Below are 18639 nucleotides of genomic sequence, written 5' to 3'. Positions count from 1 at the left end.
TGAACTGTGTGAGTTTCAAGTTGACAAAATCAAATGGCAACTGCATGAGTCAAAGAAAAGTGAATAATAATAAACACAATAATATAGTGATATATACAGTAGCATGTGGTGAGATCAACTTCCAGTTAAGAGTCAGTGAAACATAACACACAAAAAGAGGAGTCATTTGGTATTTTTGCTTACAAAATTAGGGAAATCAAAGTGTTCTGTTTTGTTTTGGGTTTTTTTTTTTTTTTTGGTTTTTTTTAGATCAAACAGCTTCATTGGTTTAGTAATATCTCCAATACGTTAAGCAAACACACACAGCCGTCCTGAGGTTTAGATGATGCTGCTGCAGGTTGAAATTAAATATGAAATAAACTTAAATCTGGAGGGAATGTATGTTTATGATTAGACTGCTGACTTATGTTTATGGTTTATAGAGGAAGGAAAAGAAAAATATTTCTCTCCTTTGTTCAATAGTTGAAAGTTCACATTTAAAAGGTTTCCTTTTCATGACTTCCTGGATGCTTTAAAACTGCAGATGCTTCTTGACTCTTATTTTGAAGGCCTTTTCTAAGTGAATCACACTGTTTACACAAGATCCTTTTTCTGCTGGATCGTGTAGATTTTTATCATCTCACAGATTGTACATACATTGATGTTTATTTCACAGTGACTGCAGCGTTTTACTCTAAATTTCAAGCTGTTTTGAATGTCACTGTGCCGTGACTGTCTGACATAGCAATAATGAAAGGCTTGCTCGCTCTCAGTGGATGACATCTATAAATACAATTGGACACAAAACAAAGGGAATGATCCGGATATAATCGGGTAAACAACAGAATACCAGCCAGTCTGAGAGAACAAAATTTCTATGCAAACACAAGATAAACAGAAAACAGCAGAACACATATCTGAGAGAGGTTCCCTTGTGCTTTTTTTTCTTCCTTCTTTGTTTAGATAAGTTTACCTGAGACCACCACAAATCTAATGTGGTATTTGCTGTGACCCCAAAACATCTGTGGCCCACACCTAGTATATAATCCAACTGACTCTCTTAACACAGTCCAGCCACATATGACAACATGCAAATCAAAATATTACGAGAAACACAGACATGAAGCAGCTGCCTCAGTATCTGCTGGGAACTTTTCCAGGACACATGATACTTTTTCATTTGTAATTTCCCAATTTGTAACTCTCATGTATTTGCATCCTCCAGTTCTGCTTTTTGGGGGAATAAGACCAGATGAGGATAACTTTGCCTAATGACTAAGATTTCAATAAAGCTCTTTCCTCTCTCACAATATTTACTTTTCCGTATTGTGTTACCACTGACTGTTACGTAACTGTACTTGTCCACCATCACACAGTATTAAAATGTGTTAAACTCACGTCAGTACAATGGAGCAGCCACCACCCACTGCCTCTCTCTTCAGCATGAATCAGACGTCATTAAATGTGCTGAATATTTGATCTCCATTCATTTTCTTTGATACACCTGTCTAGCGCGGGACTTTCCAAAATAGATATGCTGTCTGTCGTCCCTATTGTCCATAACTGATCTAACCAGTTAAATATGTTTCTATTCTCAGAAAGAGGTCACTTAATACTGCCGTGAAGTCTATGAAAACAACTACTCTTTGCAAAATAATCCTCATCCTTTCTGCTTTAAATAGAAACGTATACGGTGTAATTATGTTTGTGTGCACTGGACAAACAACAAAAAGTCCCAAAAAAACAAAAACAAAACAATAAATGACATTGTGGATATGTTGCATACGATTTTTTAACCCATTTGGAGAAAATATTTATCTTCTCCAGACTTGTTTTATCATGTTTAAATGATGAACCCTGTTGAATCAGTTGGATTATTGATAGTGTTTCTGATATAAGAGGCTCAGTCAGTTGACGCAGTGATCATTTCACTACAGAATTAAGATTTCCTGCAGTTCAGGGCTGAATAAAAAGAGATGGTATTGAATGCTGCAGTGCTTTTGCTCATTAACATTGATTCAGGTCAAGCGACTCCAAAACATCTGTTTAAAAATACTTAAAAATAAAATAAAAATTGAGATTTTACCTGTTCTGTCTTAAAAGTAGTCTTGAAATATTAAATTTTTGTGAAGAATTAATTTATATTTTTAAAACATGACTGATGAAATCCTATGAACCTGGGCCTGATGCTTCACTCTTTGCACACTTTACCACGATCAAAAATCGTGGTAAAGTGCAGCCTCTGGTGGACATTAAATTGTCAGTCAATAAAACACCAACCTGGAAATGTAGACAAAAGCCATCTGAAAAACTGTTCAAACGGATTTGATGATTGTTTTTAATTCAGATGATCTACAAATGCTCTTTCAACATTCCATAAAACAAGAACCATCCGGATTCACCTTTCAGAGTTTAAGAAACAAATACAAAACAAACAAGTCATGCAAGATCACTCTCTTTACAACTGGTAAATTAAGATAAAATGCTTTTGAGCTGCTTGGATTGAAATTATTCCTCCAATGTGTTTAAAATAAATTAAAAACTAAATTAAGACTTCTGAGCGTACTGTAAAACTCCAAAACCTTTTAGAAATCATTCGGAAAGTCGAACTTGATGGTCCACAGAGAGATTACTGTTTTACATGCTGGTTTTTTGTTGGTTTTTTTTTTAGGCTTAAAACAATCTTTAGAAAAATATATATAGTGGTCTGATATCACAAATGTCACATTCTTTTCTCAACAGTGCTGCTTTAACAATAGAAAAGTAGGTAAGAAATCACAATCTGCATCTGTTGCACACCGGTTTTCCAAGAGGCGTCCAAAATTACTGGCATCATGTCACGCCGGGCTTCTGTTCAGCATATTCAGCATATTTTTGCATCACTGTGTGTGTTTGCTATCGATCCCATCTGGAAAACAGCCAAGTGAAGATCGTAGGAATGAAGGAAAGTCTGCGGTTTCAAGCCAATCATCTTTCAGGGTGTGTGAATGAAATGGCACAATATTACATCCAATTGGTGTCGTAATGGGGAGCAAGGCAGAGGCTGTTGTTTTTGATCGGTGGCTCACTAATTCTCTATCAAACAATACTGTAGGGAACTGATGAGATGAGGAGAACCTACTTTCAGATGTAGACAAAGTTTCATTAGTGATTTGATGTTTTGCCACTTTTAAAAAAACCCATCCAGTGATTAGGCAGCCTGGGTTGCACCAACATTTTACCAATTAAAAATGGGGAATATTCGTCTTTTTGAAAAAAATTAACCCAGCGGAGATTAAAAAACAAAACAAAACAAAAACAGTTCTCTCACAGATCTCTAATCCTGCTGCTGCTCCAGGATCAGACCTGAGAGCACGTTGATGTCCATCTCTGCTGGGTGGCACTGCAACACCAGCGTCACCATGTTGTCCTGACCTGGGAACACCTGAGAGAGCTGCTGTCTCAGGTGGGCTGTTTCCTCTGGATCCCTCTCTGTGGAGGGCACCAGTCCGGGGCCCGCAGCTCCATGCTGCCTGTGCTGGTCCCACCCCTTCCCAAACCCTCTCCCTCTCACCCTGCCCCCTCTGCTCCCCGAATCCAGACCGCCACCTGGTGTTCGGTCCCGGAAATTCAGCACCTCCGTTTGGGAACGTGCAGATGCAGAGGGAAGGAAAGGTGTGGCTACACCAGCGAAAGAGTGGTTTCCTGGGTCAGGAGTCCTGAGAGGACACAAACAAGTTACTTTAAAGAGCTTTCAGCATCACAGAGATATGTTCTTATGAAGTGAATTCATAATAAACAAGATCCTCATTATCAAAATCAAATCTTTACAATCTCTGCGCTCCAAATGAATCAAACTTTTTTTAGTGATGCTACCATATACAAATACACAAATACCGTGGGTACAAATGTGTGCGTGCTTCATACCGGTGCTCTGAACGGAGAAAGTCATCCAGGTGAGGCCCTCCTCTCCCGAGAGGGTCGTCTGGCACCATGAAGTGATCCCCGACGAACGTGTACTGAAGAAGTCTGCGGATGCAACGTGAGGAAAGTGAATCAGATTGATCAATCAGTCCAAAATCCTCTGCGTCAATACCAGATGCAGTTCACTGAAAGGCTACCTCTTTTTGATGATGTCCCTCCAGACGGTGGACTCGTCCAACAGGTCCCTCAGGTTGTCGTTGGTTACGATCACGCCGTTCGTCTTTTGAGCGTGCTGCAGCATAAATCTGCGGAAACAAAGGATAAAAATAAATAAAAGAAATAACATATCTTTAGCGCCCCATAGTGGTGGATGAACGGGCAAAAAGCAGGTACCCTGCTCAAACACCAAGCAACGTTTAATGACCCTCAGCAGGTTTTTATGAGGCAGTGTGTTGACACTGGGATGAAAATAGGTGTAATCAAAGCAGACTGTGCACTAAACACAGCAGATTTCTGAGTTTAATGTTGATGCATGCTGTTCCTGCAAAGAAAATCTGATGATCACATCAGATAATTGAGAGCACTGGTGGAAATCTTGAAAAACAAAGGAGAGGGTTAAATTTGGTGACATTTGGCTTCTATTGCAGTGGTAGTAGATTAAAAAAAAAAAAAAAAAAGACATCTAACATCACAAATATCATTTTCTGTCAGCCGGTATGTTGTTGTATTTGCCGTATGAACTCCTTTAACATATTATGAACTGAATTTCTGTCATATGACAGCTGATCGATATTTTAATTTCATTTTTTACACACACAAAAAAAAGATACCAGAGGGATTCAAATTTTTAAAAATAATCAAGTTGTTCAGCTCCATTCTGAGTCAACAGCTTCACGGGAGCAGCGCAGCAGCTCGTGGAGATGTGAGAGTTTCTCACTTTCACACATCTTTTACAAATCAGTGACTGAAACATATTCACTTTCCTCACGCTGTGACAACACAAACACGACGCACTGAGGACATTTTTGTTTTTTTTGTCCGGCTACCTGTCGTCATAAGAGCTGATCCTCTTGCCCTGGACCTCTCTGGAGGGGGTGTAAGAGAGCAGGCCCAGCTTCTGCAGCTCGGTCAGATAGTGCTGCTCTAAAAGGGCAGAACAAACAACACTTGTGTTTAGTCTGCACAAAAGGGAAAAACACACCCACGTCCTCACACATGTGCAGCGCTGTGACTTGGGTTTCCCGGACATGTGACTCGGATTGAAATATATGCAGCGATATGACTCGTGCCCACAAGTCGGATAATATAAACACACACGCATGGGGGAACAAAGACCTTTGTGATTTCATCACCACAATGTACTTCCCAGAGAACAAGACCGCAAACTGCTCTGGAGAACTGAATTAAAGAGTCTTTATAACCCTAACCCTGATTTCACATGGTGAAAAGCTCAGACTTTAATATTTGTATTAACTGGTTAGCAAAAATGACAAAACTTGAGTTTGTGGAAATTACATTTTCATTTTTTAAAACAAATTTCTGACAGTTTGGTGACCCAACTAGTAGCATTGTGTGATTGAAGTAAAAACAACAAAGGAAAATAGTTACTGAAGCCTGAAAGTTTACCTTTGGTCTTGGGGTCGATCTTCTGTCTCCACTGTGGCAGGAGGGCGCAGATGTGACGATGGCCTCGATCCCAGAAATGCTGGACGGCCAGCGCGATTCCACGACAGGAGAAGAAGTGACCCAACCCGTGACTGTGGAAAACATGTTGGGTTTTATGACACCAGTCTACAAAATCCCGCAGAAAAATATCCTCTTATGGGTTAGTTATTTTGGGTGATCACTTTAAAACTGAACAGATATATTTTTTGCTATATTCAGAACAATATCTCTGCATTTACCCATTTCCAAATTGAAGCTGCTATCAAACCTTATGCATCTCTTATCACATCCCGAGTCCAGCTTTTCTTTTTTTTACTAGCAATTGACTCATATAAATAACCACAACTCAAAATTAAGTTTAGATATTAGCTCACAAGTCCAATTCATTCAACAACCTGTAGCAACATGAGACATACTCACCTGTCCTATTCTGACTTTGGATTAGATTTTTTACCAAACTACTCATCCAAATACTGCAGGTCCAGTTTTAGGACTATAATTGGCTCTAAATATTGATTTGTCCCCACTCTGCTGAATCGCCAAAGTACATTTCACCCTAGTTTACAGAGTGGTGGTGGTGGGGGGCAGCTTGTAGATGTGGTAATATATCAAAATTTTAGACATGCTGCTCCACAGTTAAAATGAATATATTATAAACTCCCTCCTAATTCCCACCTCATGGCCACGTTGCTCCCGTCAATGATGATCGCCCTTAGTTTGGGGTCTCCTGGCTGGTCTGTTAGCTTCAGGTCAAATGGCGTCTGCAGTCCCTCCAGGAAACGCTGCTCGCCTGTCACCACCACTAAAGAAGGCACAAAAGCCCGTCTGTCCTTCCCTCTTTTGGGAGACAAGTCGTTCCTGGGTAAGACGGCGTGCTGAGGGTGAGGGGCTTGCTTTGGGGTGGATGTATGGGGCGGGTAGACGGTTTGGCCGTGTTGTTTGTTATTTGGGAAAATGGGGAGTGGAGCTTCTTGGGATGTGGGATAAGTAGACATGGGGGGTCCTTTGACTTCAGGCAGGATCTGGTGTAGAGTTTGTGACTTTGAAGGCTGGTGTTGCTTTGGCTGTGGGGCGTATTGACTCATCGGGGGCTGTTGGGTTTTATCAATCCAAGGAACCAGATCTATCAGCTGAGGCAGCTCCACCCAGCTTTCACCATCAGATTCCTCCTTTTGTTTGTCCTCTGGTCCATCTTTCTCCAACACAACATCGTCCATCTCTCTTGGACCTTCCCTCAAGTCCGCCACTTTGCTGTCCTCTCTCTGCAGCTCCACGAGCAGCTGGTGGGTGGATCGATCAGGCAGCATGTTGTAGACTTCAGCTACTTTGTGCTCGGTGTACCCGCAGCTGGCTGCAGCTTTCTTCAGGACTCCCAGGACAAAGTCATCCTCGTGTCCTTCCTCCGTTTCCTCAGCGTTACCTTCCTTTAAGTGTTTTGTGTGTCCTGCTGCTACAAGCCCTTCCCCATCAGCAACCTCTCCCACCTCCCCGTTGCTACTTATGGCTTTATCTCCTCCTTCCGCTGCTTGTTCGTCCACCCTGTGCTCCGTCTCGCAGGGTCGGTTGCTCTCCTGCCTATTTAGGGCGCCGCCATCTTTGGCTTTCACGTCTGGGCCTCCTTGAAGCGCCTGCTCACGGTCACTGCAGTCCTGCTCCTGTTGAACCAAGTCCAATATCTGTGAGGCCTCTTTAAGTCCTGTTCGGGCCAGCACTCGTTTCACAACGTCATCTGTGTAGCCCATGGCTGTGAAGAACTTCAAAAGAAGCCAGAACTCTTTGTTTCCCCTCGACGACTGCAGCTCCTTTTCTTCTTCCTCCTTGGTGTCTAATGCTTCCCTCTGGTCCAGCTGCCCCTCTTCTCCTACCTCCTGTGGAGCATGCATAAGTCTTACCTCAGCACCCTCTGCCCTCCCCCGGGTACCTGCAGATGTGGACAACCCCTGGAAGGGGTCCTTGGCCGCCTCATGTTGTCCTGAACCTGCAGTCATCCCTTCAACCAACCGATCAATAGTGTTGAAAGGCTCTGTGAGTGTGTCAGACGGTTTGTCCTCCGTTTCCTTTCTGTTCGTCACCGCCAGCGTTGGGGCTGATCCAAGTCCAGATTCTTTCACCAAATCCAGCAAGATTTCCTTCACCGCCCCAGGAAGCACCAGCAGATCCAGCGTGTGCCTGTCATCCCATTTCTCAACCAATGTTTTGAAGGCCCGGCGCGAATCCAGGGACTCATCTGGGCCTCTGTCCCCAGTCTCTGGGCGTCGGGACTGTGTGCCTTCATATCTATCCACCAGGTCTGTGATGAGGGAATACGCTCGCACCACTGGCTCAGCCAGACCTGATATCAGCAGGAATCCCGGGGAACCAACCTGGTTGGGTGAAAGGAAAGCTGGAAGACTTAGTCAGCAAAATAAAATGTGTGAGACATGAAAAATGTCTCACACATGTCTCACAAATTTAGCAGATTCATCATGATGTAAACAGAATAAACACAAAATAAAAGCAGGACTTTATACTTCTTATATTTCATGAAAAACCCTTTGGCAGTTACACCCAAAGGGATTTCCAAGCAGTTTGTAGTCTCTAATAGCAGCGATTAGTGAAAAAGGAACTTCCCTGAATTCACCATTTGCATTCTAACAAAACATGTGAATAAAAAATAAGAAATTCCCAGTGACAACGTCACGGAGTTCCATTACAAGGCAGATGTTACTCCATTTGGGATATAGCTGATGATGTCACAATCATATTGACTAATAACGTAATTTTTTTCTAAAATAACAAGAATGAAATCCCGATATAACACATTATGAGTCAATTTCAATGTGATATTAATCACAGATGGCACATTAAATATAAAGCATTTTGTGGTTGGTGTTAATGGGGGATTTGTTCAAAGGCAGAAATGAGTAATAATTAATCAGAGTGCTATCTATAATAAATATAAAAAGGAAGTAAAAAGGAGGATGTGAGGAGTCAACATTTTTCACTGTGATATTTCCACGTTAATATTTATTTCATTAATTACTTTAACATTACACAATTTTTTCCCTTGTAACTGCCAAATATTGTGAAAATCCACCACTTACTGCTATATGTGCCGAGGTGCTTTTAATCAGGCAGTCCATGAACAGCCCTCTGGCTCCGGAGAAGACGCAGTGAAGTAAGACGGGGTAGCAAAGCTCCTGCTGCACCTCCTGGTTCACAACTCCCTTCACAAACAACTAAAACATGGAAATCTGTATTATCATCAGTATTTTGATGCTATTACAGAGAAAATACTGCTGCAATGGTTAACAAAATAACTTTATTCACTCTTAATCGCATAATCGCCGTTCGCTCAGATGTTCCAACTCACTGTAAATCTAGAGTTTTATTGCTCTAAATGTATGAAAATTTTAATTGCCTCCAGCTCCATGACAACTGAGCAAACATTACATTATATTAAAGTGCCAGGAAAGTGAATAAGGTGCCCTTGAGTTCGGTCACATGTTTTCACAGCAGTAAAGCAGTATAAGAGCTGAAGAGCAGATGAGACAGCAACGTGATCAGAAATGCAAATGTTGGTTTGTGTCTCCCTTTCCATTTCTGTGCCCCAAAAATCCAGATTGTCTCATAATCTGTAATTTTCGCTAAACAAAGTGGAAGCATATTTGCATATGGTTGATACATACCCTGAGCATCTGTCACACCATCGTGTGATGACTCTTTTTCATTGGTTTGTTTTTGCCTGAGGAGTGATGTTACTCTGCAGAGCTACTGCTCAAGCGTAGTGACCAAAAATAAAACTCTGCAGTCCAGTTCCGTGTCACCAATTTCCACTTGAGTTACCAGAACTCATTTTCATCTTTTGTCCTTAATCATTCTGAAGAGGTGTGTCACTCCAACGAAACTCAAAAGCATTTATCATCCTTTAAAAACTCGGGATGAGTAATTTCTCATGAATGGTGATGAACTAGAAAGTTCACACTATTGGTAAAAACAAAACTACTTCACTGACTCAGCGCCTTTTATGAGCTAAAACTAGTATAAGATCAGGAGCAATGGGAAGTAAACTTTAAATAAATACAGGAATAAAGGAAGATGTGTGGCAATGTGGCAGGTTGCGATATGTCAGAATGGATTCTGGTAATTCTAACTTACTTTGGCAGCTTTCACGTCGTTTCTCTGCCCTCGTAGTTTCAACCAAATCTGCCTGTTATTGCCATGGTCCGAATCGTCTGTCCCGATCCCAAACGCCACCCTGAATATCCGCTCCACGGTGCCGCGCACTGTGGTCAGAGCGCTCCGCAGCATCCCAGCACATGCAAACTCATCCTCCACCTCAGGGTCGCCCCCACCTCCTCCATCGCTTCTCTCACCGTCCATCCCTTGGTCTTATTTCAACGGCACAGGATCAAACATACTGCAAAAAACAAACACATTTAATGTATCTGTTAGAATGAGTTTTGGAGGTAAGAGTATAATCAGTAGAGACAACGCTGACACAAGTGCTGGCATTCTGATCAAGATTGCACTCTAATATGTCTATTCGCTGATGTTTTGGAACGTTCTTCAGAAGGTGAAGAAGGGTGATAAGATAAATTCAGCAAGGGTGGCAGCTAATGCTTTTATCTATAACTTACTCTGACATTTTTTTCTAGAAAATACCAGAAATAGTAGTTTCACTGTAAAAAAAAAAAATTAATAAATAAATAAAAAAGGCAATTATCTGGTTTTCAAAACTGTCAATTTTTGTTTTCTGTCAATCAATTGCAGCTCTAAAATCAAACATGAGTCAGAAGAAGTAAGAAAGTCACAAAACTAAGTTTCTGCTGATGTTGAATTTCTTTCAAATAAATGTGGCAGCTTGGATGTAATGTTCACCCTCGTCTTTCATTCTGTTTCAAAGTGTAAAGTTGTGTACTGTTGTGTATCAGCACCGGTGGGTGGTGTGCTAACTGTGCAGCTACGTGCAAAAACCTCAAGCACTTTTCAGGTTTAGATTGCTATCCTTCAAAAGCGGCTGCACAAATACTGAAATGGAGTTGTCTGCTCTGTGCCTATATTCAACTGCTTCAGGATGACAACTCCAAACACACAACCAGAGTCACAAAGGCGATGTTTCACTTCACAAATAATAATAATAAATAAATAAATACTGCCTTGGATGTCTTCTTCCTGAAGTGTAATGGAAACTCCCACCTGATGTGCACACCTCTGGAAAACAAGGCCTGCCTCTTCACTTATTATGATTTAACACACTGCCAGATTGTTACCAACAACAACAACACTTCCTGCTTTATCAGACAAAGCTCTCATTTCTCTTTGCAGCTCCAACAACTTGACAAAATCCGCTTTAATCCGAAACGACATAAAATAAAAACAGCACAGAAGCGACAGACTGAGTTTGTATTGATACCAACAGAGCAGGAAATGGATTGAAGACTTCCACCATTAGTTTGGAATAGCAGATAGTTTCTAAGATAATAATAATAACGATGATGATAATAATAATAATAATAAAAGAAAAAGCAAAGAGAGGAGGAGTTTTCTTACTTCAATGTTTCATTTCCAGAAGCAGCTCGACTCGGTCCTCCCACAAGTCCGAGTAGAAACACAACAACAACAACAACAACATTAATAATAATTATAAAAATAATAATAAGAAGAAGCGCGTTTTCAAAAAAACGGATTCATGGCTGCTCGGAGGGAGCAGCGGGGCTGGAAGGAGACGGTGACCGGCTCAGGCTGCTGCTGCCGCGGGGAAGAGGCCGAGGAAGGACGGCCGGAGGAGGCGGACATGACTGCTGACTGCAGCGAAGACAAAACCGAAACTAAGCGACACACACAGACACACACAGACACACACTTCATCTGGGCGGGTATGTTAAAGCTCCTGCAACAGCCTGAGCCATTTAAAAAAAAAAAAAAATAATAATAATAATAAATAAAACGATTATTATTCTTCATTTTTCGAACCACGGCTCATAACCCACTGAGGAATATTTTATTTAAAATCTATTTTTGAAACGCGTTTTTATTGACCTTTTTGTCCCAGTACAGGGGGATTTCCAGTGACGTCAGCGACGGGGTTTTTCTGTCTGTTTTTAAAGCTGCTGGTTGACTCAGGGACACAGATCTGTCCTGTCCTGACATATTCCAGCCCACCTCAGACACATTCATGTTTTTCTTTCCATCCTTTATCTGCCAAAAAGGCGGAAAAATCTACTGAGTGGATTCAAAGTAAATAAAATAAAATGAGCTTGAGGCTGAGCTGATAATCACAGTCTGTTTTTGTCTTCCTTTATATATTAATTTAAATAAAAAAAAAAAAACATGTAAAGACAGAAAAATAGAAATGGTACCTTAATGGCTTCCTGTCAAAGCTGATGCAGACGTTACCCACAATGCAACACTCCTGCTGAGTTTCACCTTTAACCTCCGGCCTCAGGCAGCGGAGCACAGAGAGTTTGTCCACAGCAGGAGGAGTTCCCCTTTAACCTGATGTGAAACCACAACATGTGACTGTCCCACCAGCCGTGTCTTTTTTTTTTTTTTTTTTAAAGGTGATGACAGCTCCAGGTTTGAAAAAGACGCTTTTGTACTGTTCAGTTAATTCTTCTCAACTAAATAAATCCTTAAACGCCTTCATTTAATCAGACTGCACCTTCATGTCTTCCTCTGAACTTTCCATTTACTTTCCAGTCGTTTTGTAGACTCTGCCCTCTGCTGGAAAAATTAAAGTGTTTGGGTCAGTGTGGTAATTTTGGCCACAAAAAGCTTCAGCTTGTGTTTTGAGTTTTTGGGTATCTGTGTGGTCAAGTGGTCAAAGACAGGAACCTAAAAAAAAAAAAAAAAACACTTCCAGCCATTTAAATCAGACAATGAGGAATAGTTTTTGATGAAGTAAAAAAAAAAAAATGCAGCTGTCACTCACAGACACACACTCCGGGCTGTTTGCTGAGCAGCCCAGAAGCAGAAGTAGGCAGGGAGAAATTTATGGGATGGATCAGTGCTGCATGCTTTCACTTCCCCTTTCAACGATTTAGATGGAACGATTTCTGCTGCTCTGAGTAGGAACTCGCTGAATGAAGCAAAGGGTTTTTACTCTCTTTTGCCTCAGTTAACGTCTGAATAATGAGGAAGGAGAGTATATTCCTACGGGTGAGTGATTCCCCAGCTTTTCAAAAATTACCATGAGTGTTTTTAATGTTGACGAGGAAAGTGGACTTTCTGTTGGTTTCTACCTTGAATGTTATGTTTTCATTCATATTCACATTATTCATGGCTCTGTGAACACAATCAGCTACGGTGGATTTTTTTTAACTTTAGAGGAAAATGAGCAGTGGCTCATTATTTAATGTTAAATCAATCCAATGCAACAACACAAAGTAATTTACTCACTGAGGAAATTATTCTGATTTTCTGTTTAGTGCTTGCTAACCTACACAAAACAAAAAGCGGTTTCCTGAAACTGTTTGTCCGGAGAAATGAGCCTTTTGTAAATTTAAAGAGATTTGATGAGCAAATAGAGGAAGCTAAAGCTCCTCTGAGGTTATTTTTTCTTCTTTTGTTGGAGTTAAAACTCAAAGCAGAGACAAAAATAATGTTCACCAACCCGACTGGATGGCTTCTAATAACTGTATTTAAGTGTTACCAACCACAGAAGCAGAGCAGGTTTTTCACCTTGTGAGTCTCTCGGTGTGGTATTGTGATAAAATGTGGTTGAAAATCTAGGTTGTAGCGGAACACATCCTCTGGAGGGGGGGTCAGTTTTATGCTTCTCAGTAGACGCTTTGTCAGTAGACAAAGTTTGTGCAGCTCATTTTTCTGTTTTTTTTTTTTTTTTTTGTATCTGTATTCCAGTGAATATGTCCAGCGACTCAACTCCAGCAGTGATCGAAGACTGCAAACTCCAGGACTGGAAATTGATCGATTCTGGGGGGTTCGGACAAATCTTTAAAGCCAGGCATCGTGAGCTGTGCTCCGATGTGGCCGTGAAGCTCCTGCATCACGATGACGGGTGAGTACAGTCACAGAGGAAATCTGTTCAACTGCAATCAGAAGAGGAGGAAATCACTGACAGCACAAACCGACTCGTTCACAGGAACAGCACGGCTCTGCAGCATGAGGTCAAGATGATGTGTCGAGGAAGCAACCCCTATGTGATTCAGGTCCTGGGGGTCTTCAGGGGTCGGCCCCCACGCTCCGGACTCACAGACCACCTCGGCCTGGTCATGGAGTACATGGAGAGAGGATCGCTGGCCTCCTTACAGGTGACCGACCCCTGTCTTCCTCCTTCAGCCTGGATGAGATATTTCAATCTAATGCTTCCATCAGCTTGATTGATTGATATTGAATCCCAATAATTCAGAATGACCTTGAGAATGACAGATTCTGGCCGACATTCAGTTCTCCATGAGTGTAAAACCCCAGATACTTCTGGATAACTTGAACTGAGATTTAGTGCCCACACTCATTAATTTGAACAATATATACTGAAATAGTAATCGAGCCTTGCGTAATGGAGAATGCACTTCTCTTATTCTGACTTTCTTCCAAAACAGAAAACCTTGTGTGAAACTCCACCGTGGCCTCTGGTCTTCAGGCTCGCTAACCAAGTGGCTCTGGGTATAAACTTCCTCCACAACCTCATTCCTGCCCTGCTCCACCTGGACCTGAAGCCCAGCAACGTGCTGCTGGACTTCCATCTCAATGCAAAGGTGAGAAGGCGCAGGTGAAACCTTCCTCACATTAGGAGGATGAAACGGTCTGACATTTTCTCTTTGGTTTTCTGCAGCTTACAGATTTTGGCCTTTCGAAATATTACACCAGTCTCAGCCGACTTTCCAAGAAGAACAGCAATGAGGAAGGAGGAACCATCAGCTACATGCCGCCGGAAGCTTTTGCAATGTCGACATACAAGCCTACACAAGCCTCTGATATTTACAGGTCTGAATTTGGAGCAACAATCATTTCAAATTGAAACTTTTTATTTCCCCACAGCGGCAACTGAACTCTTTGTAGTGCCATTAATTATTATCGTGAAAAGCCTAAGATGAAGGGCAGATATTAAATTATACACAGCTGTTAAACAAGTTCACTAAACAACATGCAAGTATTTACCACAAACAATTAAAGTGAGAAATCAGGTGAGTGATAATCTGATAATCAGACTTCCTCTTGTCTCATTTGGACATGCCACAGTGTTTTACTGATGAGAGTGATTTAACAAACTGCGAGCCAAACATTGTAAGTGTGATCACTCTCTTTCAGCTACGGTATCCTGCTGTGGTCCCTCGTCACGGGGAAGCAGCCTTATCCAGGTGAGGGACTGCAATGCTTCTCCGAACATTTCTATCATTGTCTTGAAATCACCAGCAGGGGAAGCCAAAGTTGAGAAGTTAAAAAATAAAAATAAAGAGCTTCGCTTTCTTCATCAACTTAGCAGCTAAATTCATCTACCTGCCGTTTAATAATGTACATTTTGTTATTTCATCCACTGATGATACAAAAAGAGGTTAAATGAATCTGTAATATAGATGTATACAAATCTACATTTTGAAAAAGGAAATCTCTTTAACCTCTGACACGCCAATGCAGATGCAGATCCATGCATCGTGCAGTTTCGCATCCCGCAGGGCGACCGTCCATCTCTGGAGGAGGTCAGGAGCCAGGCTGCAGGATGTGAAGGGCTGACAGGACTGATGGAGCTCATGATCACCTGCTGGGGGGGAAGTCCCACCGAAAGGCCCTCGTCCTTTGGTAGGATCACAACCTGGAGCCACTTTTCCTCCTTTCACTCCTCCCAGTATGACTCTGCAACTTTTGGTTTTCAGGTTCAAGTGTTGCAATCTATTGCGTCATTCTCAGCCTATCATGACGAACTACAAAACTTTTGGCATCCTTTAATTTTTCCTATTTAATTACTGTTTACTATGTTTAACCACTAAACAGCCTAAGTGCTTTTTTATCGACACAGAAAACTCTTTTAAGAGTTTGTTGGCAGTTGTGTCCTCATAATAAATCTTTGTGCTCTTTATGTCTCCTGCAGATTGTACAGCTGTTACAGAAGATCTGTTCAAGATGCACAAACACGCAATTAATGAAGCAGTCTATAAAGTGACGATGAGGCTGGTGAGTATCAAACAAAAGCAAACCTGGCGAAGCTAATCTCTGTTTTAATGGAGGACTTAAAAAGATTTGCACATTTACAGGATGAAAAAAAAATGGCAGAACAGTTTGACGGGATTCACATCACTCAGCCCTCAGGTCTGCTTTCTCATTTCAATATCATCATCATTATTATTATTATTATTATTATTATTTAACTTCGCACTTCACAGTTAAAATAGAGACATATTAACTTTTAGATCATTTCAGTTGTGGATACGTCACCTTACAGAAACCATTTCTCACATTTCATGTTGTCTGATTTTAAAAAAGGTTCCAGTGTTGGGGTTGTAAACAACTTTGATAATGTGCCAACAGGACGTCCACCAGTTCAGGTGAGGTTTAGAAAATTCAGAACGCCGCTGAATTTCTGTCTTCGGAACATGAAATGGCACTCAGTGTGGTTTTTCAGATGTTATTCTAAGTCCTGAGTTGGTCAATATTGGGGTGTTTTCGCACGTTTGTTTTTTGCTGCCTTAGAGAACTATGACACATCACTTCCTGCCACACTTGGGGGAATTCTCAAAGCAAATGTTAAAGATGAAAGTCAATCAGTGATAGAAAGTATATTCAAATTTGTCTGTAGCAAATAAACAAACTTGCATTTCCTGAATTTGATTTGCTTTGGTCCAAACCTTAAATCCAAGACGAGTGCTAAAGCTACAAGTTAAAAACTAAAACAGCTCTTTAAAAAAATGTGTTGCAGGAAATGTCTGGTGGTTGGCCTGCAAATCAAAGAGACAAAGAAGAGAGTGTCAAAGGTAAAAAGGAAAGTTGGTGCTGAAGCAACACAGAAACCACAAACATGGGACGGAAACGTTGATTTCTTTTTAAGACGAACAAATCCTTCACAATTTCTCGCAAATGTGCTCTCTTTCAGACCCGACGCCTCCTGAAGCCGTGAGTCATATTGACCATCTTTTCCAAACTAAAGGCAACGATAAAAAACGAGTGTCCTCCGTTCAGCCCATCAGATCATCACAGCACTCCCCCCCTTTAAGAAGCACGCCTCCTCCAGGCGGAGCAGCAGATGGCCCCCAGAGGCCTTTCACGAGGAACCTCCCTACATTAGTCCAGGTGTCTTTTTTACTTTGAGTCACTGCATCAACCAAATTTTTTTACATCTAGCAATTTGAAAAAATGATTTGATTGATAAATAGTAGATCTTGACGTTTTGGGAGTTAAAAAAATATAATATGAAGAACAGTTTCCATCTGTTACAGTGAGTTCAAGTGTTAATTTTAATTTAATCCTATCAGACTTTTGTGTGTTAAATTGGATGGTGAGGTCACCTTGATCTTGACCTCTGACCCCCCCCCTCCAACTCTCCCAAGAATGGGATTAACTTTTAAAGCGTTCCGAGTCTTGAACTCTCTTTTTTTTTTTTTTTTTACTTTTGTCTCTGCAGCGTCAGTCTTCCAGTCCCAGCTCGCTCCCAAATCGCAGTATTCCCAAATTGCCTCACATTCACATAAACATGAGCCATGTGAACGGATTTCAGTGCGGCAGCAACAACACCATGCACATCGACCACGTGCTGCATCCTCTGGCCTCGGAGAGGAGACGGCACCCCACGGCGCCTCCCAGTGTCGACCTCCAGCCGCCACATTTAGGAGGCCGAAAGAACCAGAAAGGAGGAGCTGGCTAAATTCACCAGAAGCTTCTTGATATCGAATCTACTTTACAGTTCTCGTAGTTGGGTCTCTTTTTGTATTAAGACTTTTTTACTCTATTTATTCTGCCAAACAAACAAATCATCACGCCAGCTGAAGAAATATAAACCTGATCCAATCCTGATCGTGGTTTTGCTTTTTCACCAACTGCAGAGCGACAGTGTTGGCCTCTTCGCCACTTTGAAGGCTTTATTTCTCGTGCTGAAACCTTTGTTCATGTATATAAATGCTGTGTGTGTTTTTTGACTTCTGCTAAGTTGGTTTAACTTTGACTATGTCCAGACAATTCAGAATGTAATGTTGAATTTATAAAGGAAGTGTGAAATACTCCACTCAGCAACAAAATAAAAAAACAAGCTTTATCTTCCAGGATAATTCTGGTGTCAGTGTATATTTTCTATTATCAACAAATTTCAGGAAAAGAATATTTAAATATAAATATTCCGGATGTTTAAACATAAAAATCGAAAGTAATTTTCACATTAAATTGCAGCATGAATGAAAAGTGTAAGGTGACATGGCAGTATAAATTCCAAAGTTATATTTTATTTTGGCGACATGTGGTTTGTGCTCTGCTCTCTCCAACTTTAATGTGATAAATGAAATTTATTATGAAATGTATCTGTAGGTGGCGCTCATGTTTCTCTACTGGCACGTTCTCTTCCGTCTAATCCAATCAGATCACAGAAAGGCGAAGTGCATTTAATAAGGCAGCAGGTAATGATTCAAAATGATTCTCGCTCTGAGTTTCACTCACTCACACTTTTGTACTTTCACTCATTTCAACACAGTGATAAGTGTAAGATAAGCTTGGATAATTGGTATTTGAGACTTTTGCACTTCAGACATGAATCTCTGAAGCGCTAACACAGGCCTCTGCTGTGCACCGGGGCGTTGAGACTAATCAGTTGTGACAGTCCAGCGTGGACTCGGCGGGTTTCTGGCAGCAGAACCTTCCCTTCACTGCCAGCCCTCCATCTGCCACCGGATCCACTGCGGGGTCGCTGTGCGTCAGCAGAGGCAGCGAACTCGCACAAGGACGCGTGTATAGTGAAAGCCTTTTACAGCAGAGCTGCAATATTCATGCTGGACGATGGTTTCATGTGATGCTGGTGCTGTGCTGTCTCTTAGAAAGATATCGGGAATAGTTTTTACATAAAAGTTGCCCTCTCAGGGCAAACAGCAAGGGGTTCCCCACTATTTACAGAGCCGCCATCTGTGTGACAATAGAGCGAGTGTCAGCATTTACCAAGGACATGTGGTCAGGATG

General features: G+C 41.4%; 2 protein-coding genes across 2 annotated transcripts; one reads left to right on the top strand and one right to left on the bottom strand.

The window, feature by feature from the left end:
- Window positions 1-2297: 2297 nt before the first annotated feature.
- Window positions 2298-11362, bottom strand: khnyn (KH and NYN domain containing). Its single transcript, XM_029526421.1, has 9 exons — window positions 11080-11362; window positions 9685-9946; window positions 8631-8765; window positions 6223-7910; window positions 5509-5639; window positions 4929-5025; window positions 4080-4187; window positions 3886-3987; window positions 2298-3677 (listed from the first exon to the last, which is right to left on the bottom strand). Exons 2-9 carry the CDS (start codon window positions 9907-9909, stop codon window positions 3296-3298), a joined length of 2868 nt encoding a protein of 955 aa, XP_029382281.1. The 5' UTR covers window positions 9910-9946; window positions 11080-11362; the 3' UTR covers window positions 2298-3295.
- Window positions 11363-12507: 1145 nt separating this feature from the next.
- On the top strand, window positions 12508-17759 carry ripk3 (receptor-interacting serine-threonine kinase 3). Its single transcript, XM_029526433.1, has 13 exons — window positions 12508-12687; window positions 13390-13546; window positions 13631-13799; window positions 14091-14246; window positions 14324-14475; window positions 14800-14849; window positions 15127-15288; window positions 15578-15660; window positions 15741-15795; window positions 15970-16031; window positions 16403-16457; window positions 16577-16773; window positions 17105-17759. The coding sequence occupies exons 2-13, from the start codon at window positions 13395-13397 to the stop codon at window positions 17342-17344; spliced, it is 1533 nt and encodes a 510-aa protein (XP_029382293.1). The 5' UTR covers window positions 12508-12687; window positions 13390-13394; the 3' UTR covers window positions 17345-17759.
- The last annotated feature ends 880 nt before the right edge of the window (window positions 17760-18639 follow it).

Source organism: Echeneis naucrates, chromosome 18 (assembly GCF_900963305.1).
Source record: "Echeneis naucrates chromosome 18, fEcheNa1.1, whole genome shotgun sequence".
NCBI classification, from domain to species: Eukaryota; Metazoa; Chordata; class Actinopteri; order Carangiformes; family Echeneidae; genus Echeneis; species Echeneis naucrates.
Note: the sequence above shows the minus strand (reverse complement) of the source record. Positions and strands in the feature narration are given on the sequence as shown.

Bases quoted from the DNA above. Each gene is read 5' to 3' on its own strand.
- khnyn (XM_029526421.1), bottom strand. From the start codon at position 9,909: ATGGACGGTGAGAGAAGCGATGGAGGAGGTGGGGGCGACCCTGAGGTG. The intron at 7,911-8,630 runs GTAAGTGGTGGA...TCACCCAACCAG, and splicing joins GCACCTCGGCACATATAGCA to GTTGGTTCCCCGGGATTCCT. The intron at 3,988-4,079 runs GTAGCCTTTCAG...TTGCATCCGCAG, and splicing joins AGGGACATCATCAAAAAGAG to ACTTCTTCAGTACACGTTCG.
- ripk3 (XM_029526433.1), top strand. From the start codon at position 13,395: ATGTCCAGCGACTCAACTCCAGCAGTGATCGAAGACTGCAAACTCCAG. The intron at 13,800-14,090 runs GTGACCGACCCC...CTTCCAAAACAG, and splicing joins GATCGCTGGCCTCCTTACAG to AAAACCTTGTGTGAAACTCC. The intron at 15,796-15,969 runs GTCTGCTTTCTC...ATTTTAAAAAAG, and splicing joins TCACATCACTCAGCCCTCAG to GTTCCAGTGTTGGGGTTGTA.